Source organism: Pundamilia nyererei, unplaced genomic scaffold (genome assembly GCF_000239375.1).
Source record: "Pundamilia nyererei isolate P.nyererei 1_Seehausen unplaced genomic scaffold, PunNye1.0 scaffold00106, whole genome shotgun sequence".
Classification (NCBI taxonomy): domain Eukaryota; kingdom Metazoa; phylum Chordata; class Actinopteri; order Cichliformes; family Cichlidae; genus Pundamilia; species Pundamilia nyererei.
Window position 1 is genome coordinate 390,234 of NW_005187507.1, and position 15,860 is coordinate 406,093.

At 41.5% G+C, this 15,860-nt stretch overlaps 2 protein-coding genes across 4 annotated transcripts in view; both read left to right on the top strand.

The window, feature by feature from the left end:
• The window catches only part of LOC102215470 (arf-GAP with coiled-coil, ANK repeat and PH domain-containing protein 3-like), a 69,370-nt gene extending 67,040 nt beyond the window's left edge, over nt 1–2,330 (top strand). For all 3 annotated transcript variants that reach the window (XM_005740942.1, XM_005740944.1, XM_005740943.1), the window contains exon 25: nt 1,500–2,330. In XM_005740942.1, the coding sequence (XP_005740999.1) occupies nt 1,500–1,606 (107 nt within the window). In that variant the 3' untranslated portion in view covers nt 1,607–2,330. The remainder of the gene's footprint in view (nt 1–1,499) is intronic.
• A 1,721-nt stretch (nt 2,331–4,051) lies between these two features.
• Nucleotides 4,052–14,601, top strand: hipk1a (homeodomain interacting protein kinase 1a). The gene is made up of 16 exons (XM_005740945.1): nt 4,052–4,442; nt 5,581–6,317; nt 7,138–7,511; nt 7,597–7,720; nt 7,875–7,994; nt 8,076–8,162; nt 9,063–9,244; nt 9,343–9,493; nt 9,854–10,058; nt 10,155–10,273; nt 11,524–11,675; nt 11,777–11,929; nt 12,024–12,191; nt 12,313–12,506; nt 12,773–12,903; nt 13,018–14,601. Exons 2-16 carry the CDS (start codon nt 5,583–5,585, stop codon nt 13,432–13,434), a joined length of 3,312 nt encoding a protein of 1,103 aa, XP_005741002.1. The 5' UTR covers nt 4,052–4,442; nt 5,581–5,582; the 3' UTR covers nt 13,435–14,601.
• Nucleotides 14,602–15,860: the final 1,259 nt, after the last annotated feature.

Below are 15,860 nucleotides of genomic sequence, written 5' to 3' on the forward strand. Positions count from 1 at the left end.
GGGCTGTTTAGTGCATTAAACAGTATGATAGATAAAAATAACAACACATTATATAAAAGTTATAAACTGAATTGTGTATCATTGAATAATTTAAGTATTTGATTAGACAGTCGATCAATAACAGATACTCCTGATCTCAACTCATTAAGTCGCGACATTAAGTCCACAGAATCAGTTTCTTCCATTCCAACAAATAAATGTATAATTTCTATGTAATATGTTGTTTTTTTGGGGGGGATTTTTGGTTGATATTCAATTTCTCCTCAGTAATATGAGACGACCATAAAAATGAGAGACTGTTCATTTCTTTGTAAGTGAGCAAACGTATTAATTCAGCAGGCAAAATAATCAAATAGTATGGATAACTCGATATTTTCTCTTTTTATGACCATTCTCTGTAAACTCTAGAAATAGCCTAACTGTTTGGGAAAGTCCCAACAGGTCAGCAAAGAAATACTAAGACCAACCCATGCCACATTCAAAGTCTCTTAAATCAGCGGTCCCCAAATCCCGTCCTGGTACTGGTTCGTGAGTCGTTTGGTACCGGGCGCGACAGTTGGGGCTTGGGTGTGAAATTTATGGTTTTCAGGGTTTTTATTGTTTTTATCATTAACTCTGTTTCCCTGGGTCTTTTCCCGTGTGTTATGAATAAAACTTATTTGTTTTGGTACCGGTACTGGTTTTATTTTGTTGTACTAATTTGCGACACCTTAAAGGCCGGTCCGTGAAATATTTTTGGACATAAACCGGTCCGTAGCGCAAAAAAGGTTGGGGACCGCTGTCTTAAATTATCTTTCTTCCTCATTGTGATGCTCAGTTTGAAGTTCAGCAAGTCATCTTGACCAGTTTTAGATGCATAAATGCACCGAGTTGCTGCCAGGTGATTGGCTGAATAGATAGTTGCATGAACAAGCAACTTAACAGCTGTACCTAATAAAGTGGTACTACTAAAAAATCCTTCTGTTCATTATTCGAGGAAAAGAAAAAGAGGCAACAAAATCCTTTCTACTGCCTCAATTCTCTTAAGACTGTGGGAACAAACATTTGTAAAATATTCTGAGAGCAAAGGCCAAACACAGATAGGAAAACCAGCTCAATAAGGAATGTCTATAGAGGAAAGGAAACCTCCATAAATACCAGGAGCCTTGAACTCTCTGACTCAGAAACAAGCTGGGAAAACCAGGAATTTTCATCCCCTTTTTAATTTTCTGAGCCTGGCAGCTCTCACGGACACAAAAGACTTGAGTTGCTTTTGTTGTGGTAGTAGCGGTGGTGGGCTCAGCGGTCACCATGACAACAGGAAAAGTAGAGGCTCAGTATTTGGAAAGTTGAAAGAGGGGAAGCTTCATGGTGCCTCGGCCCTTCATTCAGAAGGCTCCTCTGTTGTTTCCTTCCTAACTTTCATTTAGAAAGATGTTTTGACTCTTCAAAGAGCTTTGGGTCTCGGGCTGTGGTTTTCATCGTCATTTCCTGTTGTGTTTTCTCTTTATGTTCATCAGGAGACGCCACGTACCTTGACATCTTCCGAGAATTTTCGCACATGGCTTCCCACAACCCAGAAAAGCTGAAAAGAAGGAGTTTGCACTTCCGACACTCCTTCAGGTAGTCCTTCAAGAGTCGAGAGAGGGAGAAAATACTTGAAAAATGCAGCTTTCCAAACATTCACCACAGCTGGATTTCAATGAGAGGTGACCCTGAGGAGGAGCCTGATGCTGCTGAATAAATTCAGCCATCACAGTATACTATACAGTAAGTTTATGCATTTTTTGTAGCTTTCTCTGTGTATTCCACAGAGAAAGCTACAAAAAATGCATAAATAAATAAACGTCACATTTAAAGTTCATTAAAGTGAAGAAATTAATGCATTTTAGTTCAGTTACAACTTTTATTTTGATAGGGTTTTGTTCTATGAGGATCTGCTGGTCTTTTCCTCTCAAATATATATGTGTATAAATACATTGTTAGTTGAGCACTTGTTTTGTATGAACCATCATTTCTTTGCTGATTCATTACATCAATACTTTCCAGTATGTTTGATTGTATATGTACTGCATGCATGTACTCCTATTATATTTCAAGGATAAGAAATTTAATATCATTAGTTATTATCATCTTGATAAGCAGTTTTGATCTGAAACATGTTCTCTTTTTCCTTTGTTTTTGCATCGACTATGCTGGTGTAGTCTTGGTGATGTATTTTTGTCTACTGTGGTGTACCACTATAAAACGCAGTGCTTCTGATGCTGTAAACAAGCTGTAGAGACAAAAATAAAAATGCTAATATATCTGAAAAGGCAAGATGAGAGATGGATGGAAATAAACATCGTCTGTTCGACTCACTCCGTTTTTCCTTGTCGCTGAGACAACAGCGCCTCCTTGTGTTGAAATGTGTGACAAATTGATCTTTTTAATTAGGGAATAATCTATATACAGTGAAGCCCAATTTCAGTTGACTGTAGTTATACAGTTTATAAATTCAATATGTCTGCTAATAATTTCTAATTTCCCAATAAGTCTTTATTTGTGTTTATTTGTCAATATGGTGTTTACAGCCACCTTTCCATGGAATATTTAGCTAGAATAGCATTATCACAAGTTTTAATTAGGAGAACAAAATTCTAAATTTAAAAAAATATAAATAAATAATAAGGTACCAGTGGTTAAAATGTGATCTTTCTCACTCACACTATCTATAAAATTCAGTAATTCAGTTCCTATAAATGAATTGATTACACATTATTTTTAATGGATAGATGGGTGAAAGATAATCTATCTCTAAATTGTTTAATTTTAAAAGGTGTACAAAAACAATATTAAATTTCCATGGGTTAAAAAAAAAGTACATTTTTAAATATATAAATAACGAATGGGATGTTTTAAAATGCTGTCTAAGAAGATAAAATAACAAAATCATAATTTAATGTTTTATTTCCATGGTGACTGTCCATCAACTGTTTAAAAAAAGATGGGCGTAGCCACTGTGGCATCACCTATCAGATTTTGGACATTGCATTTGGAGGTGGGGTTTGTTTGTAGAACCAGAAGTGACCATATCATATCTGACAGATATAAACTTCTACAATTTCACTCACCAAAAGAGAAATGTGGACAGTCAAGGGGTCAAGTTAAGTGACTTCAGCTGAGGTGAGGCCTCTCTGGCAGCTGTTGGCTGAAGCTGTCAATGAAAGCAGCCACACCCTTACATTTAAATGTAAATCACATCAATATAATAATGATAACAATAATAATAATCTTTATCATGATCCAGTGTATACTGACGGTTTTCTTAATATTGTGAACTTGGGGATTTAACTCCTTTTGGAGCCAGCCTCAGCCGACCACGGGAGGACTAATTTTTCAGCCATGAACGTTGCTTCTCAGGTCCTCCATACAGAATTATAAACTTATACTGTATATTAGTCACTTAATCTGATGATTTTTCACTAGTTTCCATGTCATAATAATAATAATAATAATAATAATAATAATACAATATAAATAACTGTTAATAACAACATTAACAACCTAGTGCTACCACCTTTTAGAAGGTCCTTGAGGCTCCACCAGTACTGAAGAAGGTACAAGTGGCACAGAGGGTGGCCAGGACTACAGACTATGGACAACAGTTTGTTCAGTGTCCACCTCTCTATCACAGCTTCAAAAATGCACAATTTGCTGCCAATCACAGAGCCAGACTAACTACAGAAAACTACACTCTGCTCCCCACAGCTGACTGATAGAAACTCTCAATCATTTTGCAGCACACATTAAGCATCTCGGCTTCCTTAGTAAACAGAGCCTGCTCATCTCCTTCTTGTATACAGCCTCTGTACTAGTCTTCAGTCAAGTACTTGGACTCCTCCACCACATAGACATGTTGTCCCAGGACAAAAAGTTCAACCAGTGCTACTCAGAGAGAAACTACAGGGAAAATGTCACGAATGTAGTTATACATATATAGTCACAGGGTTAATTATAAGAGAACCAGATCGGTCTAATAAAGATAGGAAAATAAGGCAGAGAGATACACTTGGGAGATACACGATCTTTGACTGCAGGAGACGCACGTGGCCGTTGACGTCCGTCACATCTCGCCGCCGGTTACGTCGGCAGGACAGGAAGTGGAGCGAGCAGACTGTGATGATGGAGCTGTGTCCCGGAGACGGTGCTCATCGGGATGTTATCTGACATTTCGAGAGAAACGACAAGCGTAATGCGGGTTTGTCGCGCGATGTGAGACAGCGGATCGGAGTCAGGTATGACTCAGATATTCGTGAAAAAGCTAGCTGGCTGTTAGCTCGGTTAGCTCTCATCCTTCCAGCTCCGAGCAGGCAGCGAGCAGCTCCGCCGACCCGCTGCTGCACCACACGGAGCTGCTCGGTGAGAAGATGACGAGGCCTTAATATCACACAGGCAACGGTGTGCAGAGTCAGCAAATACAGGTACTGTCAGTCAGGTCTGGGAAAATGCTGCTGGGGTTAGTTACTGCCAGTTAGCGGAAACACATGTTAATGATGTCTAAGTCAAGTGGTTTTAGATGTAGCCCCAGCTTGATAGTTTCTATTGGGTCAAAACACTGGAATCACACTTTTCTGTGCTAATAAATGCAATATCACAAATCTGAATAATAAACAGTATATAGCTCAGTCCAGGTCTCTTGTGAAAATGTGATCATTTTTGTCCTTTTATTTCATTAAACCAATCAAATACGGGTTTCAGTTCTGGAGATTTAAATGTCCACCCCCAATATCTAACAGTTACCAACAACATGTCACTCACAATTAACTTTAACTGATGAAACTCATGCCTAATCGGCCTACAGATTATTTGAATTTCAAAAAAGTACCAGTAATTCCTGTGAGTCAAAATCTCCACTCTGCTGTAAACGCTCACCATGACAGTTTTTTTCCTGCTCTTGGCTCTGTGTGACGTGTGCTCATCTGTAGAGTACAGTTCTAGTTGTGTGCCCGCAAGCTCCACCCACCTGCTTTTATGGGAGGGGTCACTAATCAGAAGAAATTTGCTTTACGGGAATCAAATCGGCTTGTTTCAGACTTAAGGAATTAGGGATAGCTACCCTGCTACAATCCAAGAATAAAAATACAGAGCCGGAAATTAGTTTAATACGTCCACTTTAATCATAAATAACATCCCAATGACTTGTTGAAATTAATAGAAAACAAATTGGGGGAAAAAAAAAAGAGTCACGGGGTTTAAAAGACCTGATTTTAGGTAGACTTTATGAGAATCATTTTCCTGCTTAGGTGAAGTCTACTCCTGCAGGATGATTTTTGCTGCCAAGTACTCCAGAAGAGGAAAATATAAAGGAAATGGGACAAAAAGTAGGTCAAAAGTCAAGCGTAAATAGTACCACTGATCACCTTTGATGTTTGGCACTAATCAGATAATTCTTTAATTGATTGATTAATGCAGCTCCAAACTTGAGGATAAAAACAGTTAACTGCTTCTGTCTGTTTACACATAATTAAACATAAATAAATGAGTAACATACAAGAACACACACACAAATATAAATAGAGGCTCTAAAACAAAACTAACCCACTTCCTGCTCCTCCACAGACATGGCGTCGCAGCTCCAGGTGTTCTCCTCCCCCTCTGTGTCCTCCAGTGCCTACTCTCGCTCAAAGAGACTTAAAGTGGAGAACCCCTCCTGGGATGCATCAAGCCAGCTGGGAGACAATGGTTACTACCAGCAGAGCCCTACCCAGGGAGCTGCACCCTCAACCTCTGGCTCCAACTTTAACCAAGTGTACACTTCCAACCAGGTCCACCCGCCAACGGCCGGCTCAAGGGAGCAGACGGTGGTGCGGGCGGCAGACAGCACGGGCAGCCTTTGCGGGCCTCCTTCATCCTCCTCTTCATCTTCCTCCTCCAGCCGGCGAATCAAGGATGCAGAGTCCTCCTCCCAGCCGTCCGACCTCTACCACAAGCAGTACAGCCTGAAGAGGAAGAGTGAGGAGGTGGACAGCAGCGACAGCGTGCAGATACTGGAGGAGCTCTCCGCCCCCGTGGTCTCAAACCGCAATGGTGGCGGTGGCGGGGGAACCACCACTGCTCAGTCCATAGCACACTCCACCTCCACCACCAAGAGCAGCAACTCCCACAGCGAGGGCGACTATCAGCTGGTGCAGCACGAGATCCTGTGCTCCATGTCCAACAGTTACGAGGTGCTCGAGTTTCTGGGACGCGGCACCTTCGGTCAGGTGGCTAAATGCTGGAAGCGGGGCACAAATGAGATAGTGGCCATTAAAATCTTGAAGAACCATCCCTCTTATGCTCGGCAAGGGCAAATTGAGGTGAGTACATATTGTTAAAATTGATGAAAGGAGCCTTTATTAGCATATAATTTCATATAATATGAAAATTGGGAATGGCGGTGCATGTATATGACATCATAAATGCAATCCTACTTGTGCTTTTGGCCTGTTTTCAGCTTGTTTGACCATGTCAGTCTCCACCTTGTTTTTAATAAGACATCAATAGTTACCTCACGACTAGTCTACAGCGAATTGAAGCACTGATATATGGCAGGGATTATACTAGATTGTAGACATGGACAGCTGTCATATTTCCTGTGCAGTTGTCAGGCACGTAGACCTCCATAGAGACGCTTGTGCTCACAATATAACACAATATGAAGAGCATCCGGCATGAAAATCTGCCAAATCAAATGAGCATGGCTACCTGCTGTGGTGATCCCTTGTGCAAATGGGAGCAGCCAAAAGCAGGTTTCTTTTATTTGCTTTATATTGTAAGCAGTGTTAGTGGTCTGGCTGCATGGTTGGCAGTTATGGTTGAGATCAGCCAACATCCAGCTACGGGAACAGATACAATAACCTGAACTTTGGCCGCTGACTGAAATATCTAATCTATTTGATTGCCGCAGAATTTTGTACAGGTTTTGTTTTATATTTTTTAATTGGAGGATGAATCCTACTGACTTCTCTGATCCTCTGTGTTGTTTCTGCCATAGGGCTGATATGTGATTTTGAGTACTGGATGGTACCAAAGATAAATTCTGTGAACCTTCATGTTTTGGCCTGTTAAGGAAGATGTTACTTTCGCATTCATTTTTCTGTTTATTACCACATAATATCATCTTCCTCCTACTTGCAGGTGAGTATCCTCAGCAGGCTGAGCACGGAAAATGCCGATGAGTTCAACTTTGTCCGCTCGTACGAGTGTTTCCAGCACAAGAATCACACGTGCCTTGTGTTTGAGATGCTGGAGCAGAACCTTTACGACTTTCTGAAGCACAGCAAGTTCAGCCCTCTGATGCTCAAGTGCATCCGGCCAATCCTGCAGCAGGTCGCCACCGCGCTAATGAAGCTGAAGAGCCTGGGGCTGATCCATGCCGACCTGAAGCCTGAAAACATCATGCTGGTAGACCCTCTGAGGCAGCCATACAGGGTGAAGGTCATTGATTTCGGCTCGGCGAGCCATGTTTCCAAAGCTGTATGCTCAACTTACCTGCAGTCTCGATATTACAGGTGAGCATTTTTGCCTAGAGCTATGAAATATCTTGTGAATTACTTGCTGTGATCTTCACATTTATTGGCTTTGATGGGCCTACAGAGCTCCAGAGATTATCCTGGGCCTTCCTTTCTGTGAAGCCATCGATATGTGGTCTTTGGGATGTGTCATTGCTGAGCTGTTCTTGGGATGGCCCCTTTATCCCGGTGCCTCAGAGTATGACCAGGTCATCTGCAGCACCCTTATACACACTGACATTTACATAAAAATCAGACACAGCTGCCTGTCTTGGGACAGCTGTCAACCAAAGAGGCAGTGCCTTTAATTTTAACCATCATTTAACCACTATTTTATACTTATTTTTCATTGTTTTCTCTCAGATTCGCTACATTTCTCAGACCCAGGGTCTTCCAGCAGAGTACCTCCTTAGTGCAGGAACCAAGACCAGCCGCTTTTTCAACCGAGGCCCTGACTCGAGCTACCCGCTGTGGAGGCTCAAAGTAGGTGACACAGATATGAGTCCCCAAACGAGAAAAAACACTTCATGTACTGAAGTGTTGCTGTGGTTCCTTTTTCTGCAGACACCTGCAGAGCACGAGGCAGAGATGGGCATCAAGTCGAAGGAGGCAAGAAAATACATCTTCAACTGTCTGGATGACATGATGCAGGTGAGGAGTTATCCTGTCTAAGAGACAGCTGCTGTAAGCAGATATTTTAAGTGTTGCTCCCTCTTTGGGGCAAAGTAGGACCCTCACAAACATGGCCCAAACAGCAGCCAAAATGGCATGATGGCAAAAACTATACCCTAGATTTTAGACAACAACAGTGTTTCCAGCTAAAGCCCCAGTCAGACCGTATCAACAAAGCAAAAAACTGCAGCAACTGCATCATTGCAACAAAGAAATGAAATGCATATGTATGTTTTTTGTTGTAGTTTTGTTAAATAGACCGACATTTGACTTTAGCTAATTTGGTAACTGTGATCTAAGTGTGTTAATGTGTAATAGGATAAGAAATAGATCTCAGAGCGAGTGGTCAGGAGTTCAAGTTGCCCCTGTGACGTGTACTTTTTCTTCTCCTGATTGAGTTTTGCTTGCTTTAATGCTTCTTTGGATTACCTTGTTTAGCAGAGGATACACTGGACCTTCCTGTCACACAGTTCATAGCAGTACACAATCCAACAAACATTAACACCATTTCACATCATAACCTGCTGTTATAGCTGTTGTTGTGTTGATACCTCTAATATGATCAATTAATTTGTTTTCAGTCAGCAAAAGCTTAGGAAAGGCAGGAGCTACACTGAATCATTTAAGCTGGGAAACAAAATGATGCACAGGATGAGCAACAATGTGACAAGCATTATATTTTCCCTTTTACTTAAATAACAACCTTGGGAATAATCTGGTATTTCTTACTAGAGGTTCTGCTATGCATATTAAAGGAGCATGGCGTAAAGAACCAGGCTCATGTTTTCCATGTAGGCCAGGAAAAAGTAATTAGTAAAAGTTGAAAGGAGGTACTTTTTTGTGCTGTGAACATGTCACATGGGCCGTGACTTCCTGCAGGTGAACATGACAAACCTGGAGGGCACAGACATCCTGGCAGAGAAGGCTGACAGACGGGAGTTTATAGACCTGCTGAAGAAGATGCTGACACTCGACGCTGACAAAAGGATCACACCTATGAAGACGCTGAACCACCCATTTGTTACCATGACCCACCTGCTGCACTTCCCGCACAGCTCACAGTAAGACCTGCGTGGATAAAGAAATGAAGCTACAGATTGTGATGACTGTTGTTTAGCTTCTGTCTGATTTAAATGTATTTATTTTTTTTATTCCACAGCGTGAAGTCCTGCTTCCAAAATATGGATATATGTAAACGCCGATGCAGCGCCTTTGAGAACGGAAAAAATATGTTTGCAAGCAACAACACCCCGAGTGCAGCAACAAACCTCACCGTCACATTCAGTAGCCAACTTAATCAGCACAATCAAGTGAGAAGATCCTCTCTAAACTGCCTCAGGAACAGTTTGATCTTAAGATTATATTCATAATTTCTGTTGAAGATGTAATTGGTTATTTTGTAGAACAATGCTAATTTATTAGCTTGTACACTTCTATGTACAGACGCTTTCATTTCAAACGGCGAGACATTTAAAAACAACTTATTTACAAGTACTAGATGTAGGAATGCACCAAAGAAACTTTTCCATTTCTGATTCATAGCCTGGCTTTAGGCACTTGAAGACTTTGACATTGTATGCTTGTAAATGCAACTCTCATACAAAAATGTAAAAATCTCAATTCATCTTTTTAGGCATTAATTTTAAATTTTCCTTTGTCGTGTCTTCCAGATGACCTCTACAGGAGGCCAGTCCCTGTCTCTCAGTAGTAATGTCCCACTGCTGAACTATCAGCCTGGCCTCTACCAGCAGGCCACCATCAACATCCCTGGTCTGACCCAGCAGGGAGTTCCTCTGCAAACCAGACCCACCCAGCTCTGCACCCAGACTGAGCCCTTCCAACAGACACTTATTGTTTGCCCACCAACCATCCAGGGTAAAAATGATGGGACAGTTTAAACAAAAAGTTATGTTTTCTCTCTTTTTCCACCTATATTTTGTGACCAGTTGTTCATATCTGACATTCGTGCAGGTCTTCAAACCTCCAACAAGCCATCTGCTTACCCAGTGAGAATGGAAAACTCAGTACCCTTAGTCCCTCAGAACCAGTCCTCCCAGTCTCTTCACATCCAGCCCAGCATGCTGGCACAGGTAGGATCCTATAAATGCTTAAATTACTAGTATGTGTGACTCATGTTACATTTACATTTACAACTACTTTTTTATGATTTAAGAAGGAAATATTGCTAAATTTGACAGCTGTACTTAAAACGTTTAAATGAAATGCCTACAGTTTTCTTACAGAAAATGCTGCATTACAGATCATTTAATGTTATCAATCTTTAAAGCCCCTTTTCCATTACCCACTTGGATTGGCATGCCAAGACTCGACTCGGATCGACTGGTTTTCCATTACAATCAAGTACCAGCTAATGTGCGTGGTTGTTGTTATAGCAATGTATCCGAGCATCCTTGGCGTAATTAGTATGCAACACAAAACCCTACAACAAAGGTGGACTTTGAAGCAATGATATTCCAGCTGCTCGGTCTGTGGGACCACGGTGTTGTTTTTGTAGCATTGCCAGGTTTCAAAAATGGCAGTTTAGATTTTCGTAAATGAGATGCTCTCATGATTGAGTGACGTCACTGACCAACCAATCGGTGGCATGCAGTCTGACAACGTCACCTTTTAGTATATGCTCAGATTGCTTGGAACTGCGGCTGAACAGGTACTATTTTAGAACCTGGTACCAGGTACTATGACTAAATGAAAAACCCTGAAAAGCATGGCTCACCGTGGCAAGTCGGTCCGAGTAGGTACTAATGGAAAAGGGGCTCAAGTGGTCCTTTGGCTTTAGCCTGTGTCCAGTCAGGTCCTCCTGTCTTGCTTAAGAAATCTTTGATGACATACATTTTCAGTCCAAGGGGACAAGTTCTTTTCCGTTATTTCTTCTTTCCTACATAATTGTGGGAAACACAATTGTGACTCTTTATTACTAACCTATTAGCCTACTAGCATACTTATACAGCAAACCTTTGGTGCCACCTGGTGGAAGACAGCAGTGCACGTCTGTGTCTAAGCTTTGGTGATTATTGTTGTTACAAAGAAAGCGTTTGCTTGGCCCAGATTCATGTGGCATAAATGCTTGGCATCATAATCCATGTGAAATGTTTTCTTTTTAAGCTGTTAAATCACTTCTCTTTCCTTTTTAGCAGTTAAAAATACATCTCTCTCTACACACAGCAATAAATCTGAAAACAATATGTAAGCTGAACCCATGCTGCCTTTTATTCAGCTGGCATAGTGATAGAGGCATGAGTCTTCTCTCAGATTTCTGTTTTGCACTTAGCACCTGTTTCTTACAGTTTTTCAGCATGCTTGTGTACATGTGCTCACACAGCAGGGCTGGCCAGCGGGAACACAGCAGATTCTAATCCCCTCCACATGGCAACAGATGCCTGGCATGTCCATTCACAACCCGGGGCAGGCTGTGGTGCCAGAGCCACCCATGGGAGCCCACATCTCCGACAGTCAGCAGACTTCAGGCTGGAGGTAGTTTATTCTGATGGTGCTCATTTTTGAGTTAAAATGGAACAGCATCTCTCACAAGTGTAACTGCTTACTTGTACTGAAGCGATATCTCCGTTTTGTAGGGGTCGCCATGGCAGCCAATACGATAGCGTTAACCAGCACGACTCTGGTGCTGGCCGTCATACTGGGACCCAAAACCACAGCTCAGGGGCCGCTCACTCGAGATCCCAACAGGGCAAGAGATCAAAGGCTCGACACGCTGAGAGCAGACCCAGGTATCCTGTCGATCTTTTCATTTCTCACCTTATTGTTCGCATATGTTTATATTTGATTTAAGACAGTCAGTGTGCTGCTTATTCTCTCCTCCAGGCCGGTGTCCTCAGTACAATCAGCCACCAATGTGGTCAACAGCACTTCCTTTGCCGGTGACCAGTCTCAGCCCATTGTTATCTCTGACACACCAAGCCCTGCCGTCAGCATCATCACCATTCACAGCGACTCTGAAGATGAGGATGATACAAAGTTTCCTGCTGCCTGGTGAGCCTCGTTTTCAATCTGGTCACCTTATGTTGCACTGCTTTCTTTTCCCCAACTTTTAGTAGTGTGTAATAAAAATGTTATTTTTAAAACCTTTTACTCTTCTTCTTTTCTCCCGCAGCTCTGGAACAAGTCAGAGAACCAATGTGATCAGTTGTGTGACTGTGCACGACTCCCATGACTCAGACTCCTCTACCAGCAGCCCCCTGAGCCCCAAAACCTCCTCTCAGCCTACAAAGTCTCTAGCAGTCATCATGCCCTCAGTTAAAAGCCAGCCTGGAGAAAGCACAACCCACAAGGCTCCAGCAGCTTCAGGTCCAAAACCGGTTCAAACAGAGGGGCTCATTTAATTTGAAAACTGTGTGCAACATTCTTCTTTGGTTTTGGGATTGAAAAACATTTAGAGTTGACATGCCTATGTGTACACGAACCATCCTATTAAAAGGCAGCACATAAATGATTGAGCTACTGCAGATGCAAAACTGGATTATTCAACAGCAGTTTAAAAAGAAAAAAATTATGTTTTATTGATTTTTCTGATCTTCTGAGTGCTAACACTTGGCTGTCTTTTTTTTTTTTAGATCAAGCTACAAGCGGCTCAGTAAAGTCCAAAAAGGCATCCACACAAGCGTCTGGTCGGTCAGGAGATTCCACAACTGAGCGCAATCAGCGGGCTGCGTCCAGCAGATCTCAGCCTCTGAATCTGAGTCAGGTAACGGCTTTCAACAGCATGATGTTCTGTGCACGGCGTTACTTAGCATTCTCTGGCCAAAGGTATTGTAGACTGACTCTGCACTTCACAAGCCATTCTTGTCTTTCATTTCAGCTGCAGCAGTCTGTGATGCCAGCTTCTCACGAGCAAACAGCAAGCAGTAGCTCCCTGAGGAGGCAGCCCACATATCCCCCTCCCGTCTCCTCCCACTCGTCCTACCGGCTCCACGAAAGCACCCTCTTTGGCTCGACGCCAAATCTGTATGCCTACCCGGCCTCTGCCGCCTTGGCCTCAGTGTCTCAGGCTGTAGACCAGATGCAGGGCGGTACATCCCGCCATGGCAGGGCAAGCGGGGCTTACTCCTCTTTGGCTCTGCTTCAGAAGAACAGCAGCTTAGCCCTCGGGGGGTCTGCTCCAGGACAGTACGGCAACAACCATCAACAGCAGCAGCAGCAACAGCTGGCAGCACAGCCTTTCCAACGCTCCGGTGCCGCTTACCAGCGAAAACTCAACCAATATCCCTACCTGTGAACACTGATGAAGACCAAACTTAGACCGCGACTAGAGACGAGCACAAGCTCATCACAGGCGACTGTGATCGGACTCTTTTTATTATTTTTCTTCTTCTTCAACTCAACTGTTTTTTGCCGCCCAGAGTGTGTTACTATTTTAATCGTCGTCAAGTTTTACTTTAATATTCTCTACCTTTGAGGTTTCTTTGCGTCATATGTCACAGGTTAGCGTGCTGTGAGCACACAAGCAGAAGATAAAGCTAAATTTACTCACAGACTGTAATTTATTTGTCACATATCAACCTAATACTTTGATTTTACGAAAGCTGTGTGGAACTCTACTGTTATGCTGCTATATTAATAATCATCACATTCATCAAATAATGGGTTAAATGACACATTTACATATAAACAAATGCCTCACTTAATTATACCATTTTCTTTTAATTTAAAAGTCTGCGCATTGTGATAAGTTACCTTGCTGTGTTTTGTGTTTTATTTATGAATGTACTGTATGTATGTGTGTGTTTTATCTGTACTATATTACAAAAGCTAATGGAGACTAAGCAGCGTACTGTACTGTATAATGTGTCTGTGTGTTTTTATTGTTTGAGTACTGGCCATTAACTTGACTATATTTGTATGTTTGGTATACTGAATGATGCATTTCTGCATAGAGTAGGTGTATCAGAGGAGAATTTCTTTTCGTCTGTTTTTTAGTTTAATGTTAAGGTTGCATGTGTCTGACATGGAGTAGCATTCAGGGGAGGTTTGTAATCTGCAGCCGCGCTGGTTTGTAGACAGATTAGTAATGTTTAATTTGTACGGCAAACACATTAATAATACTGGGAAACTGTACAAGTTCTTGTCTTGTGAAGTGATGTCTGTGGAGTAAAGCGTGCACATAAAATGAAATTGGGTATGGCATACGTAGAAGCTGAAGCCATTTAGATTAAAAAATTCACAGTGCTGCATTTTTAATAGTGAATAATCAAATCTGACAAGGACAATTTATATTAAAAAAATAAGAATTAATTGATGTTCAGTATGTCACTGCTTCTAAGCAAATCATTGGTTTGGTGAAATGATGGTTGTTCTTCCAATCCTGCTGTGTTGTGAAGTGCTACATTACATAGAACACACAATGAACCTTAACCCGTATATACGCAATAAAAACCTTATTAAAACAGGATACGAGCCTCAGGTGTGCTTTAAAAACACGATACTTTCACATATTACATACAACAGTGCACAGAAGGCGGCCACTTTGTTAGAAACAACTTTTCAACTGCTTTATTATATTTTATCAACCAATCACATGGCTACAACTCGGTGCATGTCGGTATGGTCAAGACAACCTGCTGAATGTCAAACTAAGCATTAGAATGAAGAAGAAAGGTGATTTAAACGAGTTTGAACCTTAAAAAAAAAAAAAAAGAAAACACTAAAACTTTAAAAAGGTCCAGGTCAGTTAAAATCAACTGAAAGGCATTTAGTAAAACCAGGTGAAGATTTAGTTAAACAGGAGCAGCTTAAACATGAGCCCTTTTCCTGAATTCCATCAAGCTTTTTGGGGCAGAGCATAAATTAAGCCTTCAGACTGAAGACGATAAGTTCCCACATGGTTTTGAACATGATAATTACTGAATCGGTCATTTCTGATACAGGCAGTTGGCCAGGGCAAGAAAAAAAAGTGAAGGAGAGGAAGGGAATGATGACAAGAGGAAAGTATTGAAAAACCAGTGGCAGTCAAGGACCTAGGTCCAGGAAGCAGGCTTAGTGAAAACTGAGTTTGTTAACTCAAAAACGAGGGAAACTCGGGGTTTTCTGTTTTACAAAAGAGGGTTTACTTAAACTCAGGGTTAGCCTGTGAACTTAACCTGCTCACTGGCAGATTTTCTTCAGCAAATTTCTCTCCGATTCCTCCTCTCAAAAGCTCAGAACAGAGATATTAATTTACAGAAGTTGATCTTTTTACAAATACTGAAATCCCAGTCAGATGTTACTTTGTAACAAATCAACATAAACACTAGGAGTTCCCCTACATGTTACTGTTGCAAATACGGTTTCAATAAAATAATCTTTATGAAGCTTTAGATACATAACACACAATGAGGCATCATTGTGTTAGAATTTGTCACACTGGTGGAAAAATCTGACAGATTTGGGTCTTGGAGATTAGCGAAGGGTTCGAATGACTTTAAGATACTAAATGGGACTAAATTTAACTTAAAGTTACTTTTTAAATGCAGGTTTCAGACTGATACATTGAAATGCAGTAATTAAATGCAACATCTGCCTAAGGTACCATGTCTAAAAAAGGTCATGTTTGAACTTTGTTCCACTGAACAAAGTTCAAAATTGACAAACACTCAGTGCTTTAGTTTGGCTTTCCTCTTCTGTTCTTGAAGTACATTTTCAAAGCCAGGACCAAAGGGCTCTAGC